General features: G+C 39.0%; 1 protein-coding gene across 2 annotated transcripts; it reads right to left on the reverse strand.

Moving 5' to 3' along the window:
- dhrs3a (dehydrogenase/reductase (SDR family) member 3a) lies at positions 1-7,991 on the reverse strand. Of its 2 annotated transcripts, none has more exons than XM_048178536.1 (6): positions 6,932-7,991; positions 3,151-3,294; positions 2,509-2,628; positions 1,522-1,760; positions 1,316-1,441; positions 1-134 (listed from the first exon to the last, which is right to left on the reverse strand). In XM_048178536.1, the coding sequence occupies exons 1-6, from the start codon at positions 7,127-7,129 to the stop codon at positions 50-52; spliced, it is 912 nt and encodes a 303-aa protein (XP_048034493.1). In that variant the 5' UTR covers positions 7,130-7,991; the 3' UTR covers positions 1-49. The 2 variants fall into 2 exon arrangements, with proteins under 2 accessions (XP_048034493.1, XP_048034494.1); XM_048178537.1 differs by lacking the exon at positions 6,932-7,991 and adding an exon at positions 6,322-6,473.
- Positions 7,992-8,003: the final 12 nt, after the last annotated feature.

Below are 8,003 nucleotides of genomic sequence, written 5' to 3' on the forward strand. Positions count from 1 at the left end.
CATGAAAAATTGGTTTTGAGGATTTTTCACAGTCAAGCTGTTCCTGAGATTAAGTCCGCCCTTTGAATGTGTTCATGCAGGTATAGCTTCCTGAAAACTTATGGATCTCTTCCAGGGCAGACTGGGGCAAAAGGCTGAGAAAAAAAAAAAATTGTGTTATTTGCAAAATATTAAATTGTAGAATCATGTAATAAAGTGGGGTCGAAAAGTAAGACCACATTTGACAATTTCGTGAGATATAGGCCTTATGTAGCCATGCCCCTTTTCAGCACTGCACTCATTGTGTTCTGTCTTCCGGGTTTATTGTTTTACGGATTTATGAATGAACCGCTCGTGTGACGGACGTAGGCCAGTAAGAGCTGTGCTTGTAAACCTCACCCCCCGATCTCAAAAGGACACTCTAGCAACTAACGCTAAAGACTACGGTCTTTAGCCTCCTTGTTAGAGTGCCCACCTCCCATGCCGGCGGACCCGGGTTCGAGTCCAACTTAGAGTGGGTGGTTCGAACAGGAAGGGTTATACCTGCACAACTGTTATGACATCCACTTCAAACATTACAATGCTCATGATAACTTTCGTTAAATGGTTATTTCACCCAAAAATGAAATTTCTGTCATTAATTACTCACCCTCATGTTGTTCCACACCTGTAAGACCTTCGTTCATCTTTAGAAGACAAATTAAAATATTACGAATCTTTTGTTTCGAATCAGAGGTTTTGGAGCGTGTATCAAACTGTCAAAGTCACGTGATTTCAGTAAACAAGGCTTCGTTTTGTCGTAAGTGTTTCGAAACGTTTCGAAATTTCAAGGGTTCACATGACTGGCAGTTTGATACAAGCTCAAAACCACTGATTCGAAACAAAAGATTCGTAAAGCTTCGAAGGTGTTTTGAAATCGCCCATCACTAGATATTGTTGAATAAAGTCGTTATTTAGTTTTTTTGGTGCACAAAAAGTATTCTCGTTGCTTCATAACATTAAGGTTGAACCACTGTAGTCACATGAACTGTTTTAAATACGTCTTTAGTAGCTTTCTGGGCATTTGAAAGAGTTAATTATCTTGCTGTCAATGAAGCCATCGGCTCACTGAGCCATCGGATTTTATCAAAAATATCTTAATTTGTGTTCTTACGGGTTTGGAACGACATGAGGCTGAGTACTTAATGGCAGAATTTTAATTTTTGGGTGAGCTAACCCTTTAACTCTACAATAGGTAAATCCACTTCAGCTAATTACTCTTCGCCAGCGATGCCATAGAATAAACAGAGCTTACAGAAAAACGGAAGTCTGATTCCTACAACAGTGACAGTCTCACCTCTTAAGAATGACAAGAAAGTGCATGGTCCATGGCAGGACAACGAAGGCAGTGTTGGTCCTAACTGCATCCACAGTGCGCTCGGCCACCATCTCAGGATTCAGAGGAGGAAACAGCTTAGGGAACCTAAGAGGTGATTTCATGAATTATGGCTCGCTTTAATTCCAACTAAGTCTTCATGCTTATCAACTGCAGCAACTTGTTACCTCACTCTCATGCCCTGGAACATCTCTGTGTCAGTATGGAAGGGAAGCACCGTGCTGCAGCCCACTCCAGGGCAGTCCAGCAGGCCTAGCGTCAGGCTTTCCATGAAGGCATAAGAAGAGGCCTTGGACGTGCAGTAGTCGATGGCTCCAGGGATGGAGGAGAGGGAGAGAATGGAGTTAATGCACACCACGTGGCCGTTGCACAGCTCCAGCATGCGAGGCAGAAATGCTTTCGTGGTCTGTGGGGGAGACAGACACAATTACGCATTGTTCTGTTCCCTCAACCATCTTCTGGAAAATCCAACAATAACAATGAAAGCTTCAGAACTTCGGGGTCAAGAATGTGTTAATTGTCTAGGATTCTCTAGACTACCTTTGTTGAAAGTCAACAAGCATATTTTGACCGGCTCAGCAGAAATATGAGCCCGCATTCAGTGTTTGATCTGAATTCTCTGCAAAACTCTATTTAAAACTGGCATTCTGAAAACACCATGTGTTTGAAATTAGAGCAACAATATATTACAGCAATCCTCAGCGTGAGCTACTACTGCAGCTGAGGCCTCAGATGATCAGCTCTTGTTCTCATTGACTATGAATGTGGCCTAAAAAGCATGACTGTGTAGCCTAGATCTTCCAAGCGGTCCATTTCCTTTGAAATCTTTAACTTTTACTATTCCCATAGTTCTTTTTGAATAATTTCTTTGCTTTTGTTTGTCAATCTCTCTTGCATTTTTGTCTCTGACTGTTCTATGTGAGGAATGTTGTTACTTTTTCTCTCTTGGCAAAAACACACTTAAATGATGAGGAAAGCTTCCAAGAATTACAACATGCCAAGTGACTTAACGTTAAGTAACTGAAAAATGTTCTGCAAAACACAAAGGAGCATCTAGAGTTCATGTTCGGTTCACAGAGTGGTTACTCTAGTGCTGTAATAAATTGACAGTCATGAGAGCGGCGGGTAAGTCAAGAAATTGATTAGTCTCTTACCCAGAACTGTCCAAGTGTGTTTATGTGCTGAGTCTTCAGGAGTGCGTCATCGTCGCTGTCCATTAGACTTTTCCCATGAACAACAGCTGCGTTATTGACTAGAATGGTGACGTCGCCAACCTGTGCGAGACCACATCGCATCCATTTAGATTTTATAGAAATTATCATTTCATTTCAAAAGGAAAGGAAATGTCAGAAAATCAAATAAAATAATTTAAAAATATAATATTAATAAGAATGTAAATAAATGTAAGGAAACAACATGATAACACAGATACCAAAGCATAGGAAAAAAATAAAACATAATAATAATATAAATAATATAAAATAACTAATCCAATTATTTAATTTAGGAAACAACATGAACAGAGGTCTTTTGCAAGGAGATCATTATATATGCGGGTCTTTGTCATCAAAAGATTTAAAAAATCCTAGCCTAGCCGTTAGTGACCACAAAGGGGGCACTAGTGAGCACCCTTCTGACACCTAAAATGAGGCACACTGCAGTCTCGTGGATCGATGTACCTGAGCAAAAGCCATAAGACTATAGCTGTTTGAGACAGGGTCATTCTTTTTTAAGTCCTTTTGGCTATAACATCCTTTTAGACCTCTTGAAACAAGACATGTAGAATGCAAGTATACCTTTTCCCTGAGCACTTTGGCCTGCTGGTACACCTCCTCTCTGTTGCCCACGTCACACACAAAGTAATGACACTCTGTTCCAGTCATAGAGATCTCCTCACAGGTCTCTTTTAAACATTTCTCTGTGCGGCCCCACAAAATCACCTGAGGGAGGAAAGACATGATTGGTTTAAAGCAAAGGCAGAACATTATGTACACTTTCCAAGACAAGAAGAGGATTTTTTTCCATTGTGAGCTGAGAGACTACACTCTCCAACTCTATGATGCATTATGCATGATTGCTACACATTGATGTATGCTGAGTTCTCTAAGGAGTTACTGAATAAAGTATTTCCTTATCGTATTATTGTACACAAGGTTTAGGGAGAGCGAGTGAGAGTGATAGAGGACAGGGTCAGCCTGTATAGGTCGGTTCACTCTCTGGCTATTAGATCCATCACTCAGCAAGGTCAGCAAGAGGTAATGAACACAAGCATGAGCCCGTCCCCTCCCCATCCTGTCAATCTCAATCTACCTCACAAACAAACATACACACATAAAACGGTCACATGTTCTGACCTTCTGAGGAACCCTTCAGTATTCAAGGCTTTAGTGTGGGGAAATCTCACAAAACCTGTCAAGAACATGTCCGGGTCACCCCAGAAGAAAAGAAAAGAAAAAATGTTCTTAAAGAAATGATTAACCTTTATGTTTTTTGTTTTGTTTTGTTTTGTTTTGTATTGTCACAGTAGATTCCACACCTATTCTTACTGTTATGTGAAAACATCTCATTCTCATTACAATTTAATAATATATATTATGTTTTGCATTACAGTAAAATACTTCTGGACATTTTAATTGTATTGAGTAATTATTATAATAATAATAAGAAGAAGAATAAAAAATAAAAAATAAAATAACCCATTCATATGGCCCAAGATGCATCCCTGCGACCCTACATAGCGGATTAGAGAATGGATAAAATAGAAAAAAATAAAATAAAATAAAGTAAAATGGAAAATAAATAATAAAATAAATAATAAATAAAATAAAATAAATAAAATAAAAATATATATATATTTTTTTTTAAAAATCCATCCAAGGTGCTTCCCTGCCTATGGGCCAAGATGCATCCCCGTGACCCTAAATAGGACAAGTGTATTAAAGAATGGATAAAATAGAAAAAATAAATAAATTAATTAAATTAAATTAAAATTCTATCCAAGGTGTTCATCCCCACGACCCTAAATAGGACAGGCGGATTAGAGAGTGGATAAAATAGAAAAAATTATCAAATAAATAAATAAAATAAATAAATATAAAATAAAATAAAAATCCATCCAAGGTGTTTCCCTGTCTATGGGCCAAGATGCATCCCTGCGACCCTAAATAGGACAAGCGGATTAGAGAATGGATAAAATAGAAAATAAAATAAAATACAATACACAAAAATAATAAAGTAAAATAAAATAAATAATTAATCCAGGGGGTTTCCCTGTCTGCGGCCCGAGATCCAGGGATAGACTCATCATCCCCACAACCCTATGTAGGACAAGCAGTTTGGAGGATGGATAAAATAAAATAAAAAAATAAAATATTGTCACAATGAAATTAAAAATGGCTCAATTTCTTTATACAAAATATTACTTTTGGAGAAAGAGAGAGAGAGATTAAAATAGGGCAACCAAGCAACAGATGTGCTGAGTGACATACTGCCTGACTCATGTCCCACCAATGTCACAAACAGCACATGGTGAGTGTCCCATTATCAGTAAAAGTTCAAGCAACAGAGCCACCGGGATAAGGAGGGGCAGCCTAATGCCCCCTCATTAGTGCTGGCCCAGTGGGGTCAGGCATGGGCCAAAGCCCAGCTGGGAGTATGAAAGTACCAGCCTCTATTCACCTTTACCTTCCCAACTTTATCATTTAGCCTACATAAACCTTGTAGAATTGATGAACTTTACACAGTTATTGAACTCAAGTGAATCAACACAGAACTGACTTCAGATGAATAATGACTCTATTGTCTTTTTAGAGCTGCTTTACAGCAGGATTGAATTCTGTTTACATCGATCATTATTTTCCAGTTTATTACTGTAAAGTTGCCTTGAAACAATCTGTATTGTATAAAGCGCTATATAAATAAAGGTGACTTAGAGCTTAAGAACTATAAATGTTTGTTTTGGTATGTTTTTATGCTGTGTCAGTCAAATCATATGCAAGAAAAGATTTCCATCCTATTTTAATCCCCACACCAGGGAAATAAAAGTTAAATACATAATTAATCAATATATAATAAAGGGACCCTGACTTGTGTCTGCTTGACTTGACTTTAATACACAGCATCGGCTCTTTTGGCTTTCCATTTGATTCTTTTCCTCTGGGAATCAGCCGTAAGAAGCCCACACAATAACACAAATGACATCATCAGCCCTGCTCTGCAAAAGCTGGCTGACCTGCCAATGAACTTGGTTGCGGTAACCAATCTGCAAGGTGCTTCTCTGCCTACTACACCCCCTTGCAAATGATCCATTCACACACCTACACATGTTGGGCGCACATTCACACACATGAACGCAGCACATTCGCATTCACTCCCTCACACGCACACATTAAAGTAGAGCAGCTATTTCTGACACTTGATGCTTGGGATTTTGAGGTTTTACTCTATCCTTGGAAGGAATACAGAACGAGATTTTATATTCATTGCCAATAATCATAATAAATAACATGAGATTTGACAGTTCATTCTGGATGTTTTTTTTAAACTCACACTGGGGACAGGAAAGTATGAACTTCACTGAAGGTTAAAGAGTCACACATGATTTGAGTTCAACAAAACAGCCTAGCCTGTCAGCAGTCCATTGTTGGGCATTTGTAAAGACATAAAAGCTTAGGAAACACCTGTGTTTGTGTACAAGGGGAATATGAAACAGAACTTAAGGCTTCACATGAGGGCAGATCCAGGTCAACATATTTTCAGTCGAAAACACTGACTGAAAAACAGAACAAACTGGACCATTTCAAAGTGTAGTAAGCCTATTTACAAAGCCAAAAAGGTGAGTTTGTGGTTAATATGTGAATAAATCAAGTTAACACAAGCCTTACTGGTCCTGTTTGATTGTCAGTAGCCTAATGCTGAAAATAATAAACAAACCGACCAATGATGTTTTAGTAAAATGTCCTACTCACAAATCGGCACTTTTACAGCTTAATCCTTGCCTTTTTCATTTTCTTTCCCACTTTATTCATTATTTAATCTGTCTAAAACTGAGCACAAACCAAGCGCCTGTTGCCAAACAGACGCTAACAAACAGAAGTCGCGTTCGCTAGAGGAGGTTACCATAACAACAGTACGCTGCTCAGGCGCTTTACATTACGACCAGTGTCGGAGTTACACAAAGATAAAATATGACAAGTAACCTCACAATGTATCATTTTATTAAAGGTCTGCAGGTTACAAATATATCACAAAACTTTAGTGTTTTGCTTATTTTTTTATTTTTATTTTTTTATTTTTTTTACGTAATTATCGTGTTAGAATTCGCGTTGCGCGAGACGAACCTCAGATTGCCTCAGATAATACATTTTAAAATAATGCATTTAATTTTTTTGTAGACGGTTAAAAAAAGCTGTAATACCTTAGTTCAGGCAATCCTTGGAAGTATAATTTGCACACTGATAAAGACCGAAATAGTACAGCACTCAACAATGTTTTTACATTACAAAGAGCAAATTGAGTTAACCGTAAAGAGTTGCATTACATTGAATAAAAACGCCAACGCAGCAGGTAGAAGCTTACCTTTCTTGCTCCTTGCTTGGCAAACTCTTTCGCCAGGTGACGGCCGATTCCTCTTCCACCTCCAGTGATGAGGACCACATCAGTGCCCAGATCTCTGCGCTTCTGACGCGCGAAGAAGCGCACGATCGCCCTCAATATGCACAAGAAGATTTGGAGAGGAAAAAGCAACGCGCATCCCAGCACCTTCATCTCCATCATGTCTTTAAGTCAGTCCACGCTTTCTACCGAGTAAAGAAGGCTCGTGAGTGTGTTTGTAACTTGTCAGCTGTCAAAACTAAGGCACGCTGGAGTTCTCTGAGAAACTGGAAATGCGTCCTGCTCTCCTGGTATGCAAGAAGCTGTCCCTTAAAGTGCGAGCAGGTCTAATAGAGGAGGTCCATCAGAGTGCCAAGTGCCTTACCTATCTACGAATGAAGAAATGTCACATGTGAGACGCCTCTCTGACTCTCTCTCAAGCTCTCTCACTCATAACGCATGGAGGAGAAAAGAGTCTCCGTGCGCTTTATCTCAAGAGGCGGGACGGGACTCCTGCAAGTGTCGTACGAAGATTGAGAAAGATAATTTGTGGAATATTTTTTCATAATTCATGCGGCAGTGTTATCCTCTCATTAGAAGTGAAGTCATGCTGATCACTGTTAATGACTTAAAGGGGCTCATCGTGAGCACTGCTGGGATACTTATTAGTAATGCGCATCTATTCATTTGTCATCCAACGTTTTGAGGAAAGGCAACGCGGCGTTTATTTACAAACTCCCTGCAATTGAATGTTCTTCGACTGTGAAAAAAGTTCATTAAAATAACTTATACTTTGATTCAGAAGGTTAATTAAGCAATAACGAGATTCGGCCTTCAAAATGAGACGGAAATATCGAGTTTCGAGCACATGAATGAATGACCGAGTTGTGATGTTGGAAGGGGCGTGCACGTCGACGTGAAAAATGGCGGCAAACAACTTGGTTGTGAATGGTAATTAGCGATGCAAAACTTATAAACAACAAATTTAAAGTTAATCACCCGCCTTCCACGTATTGCTTTATGTAAAACAAATAATGTTTTTGCTAGATACCATGCC

Source organism: Megalobrama amblycephala, linkage group LG24 (genome assembly GCF_018812025.1).
Source record: "Megalobrama amblycephala isolate DHTTF-2021 linkage group LG24, ASM1881202v1, whole genome shotgun sequence".
NCBI lineage: Eukaryota > Metazoa > Chordata > Actinopteri > Cypriniformes > Xenocyprididae > Megalobrama > Megalobrama amblycephala.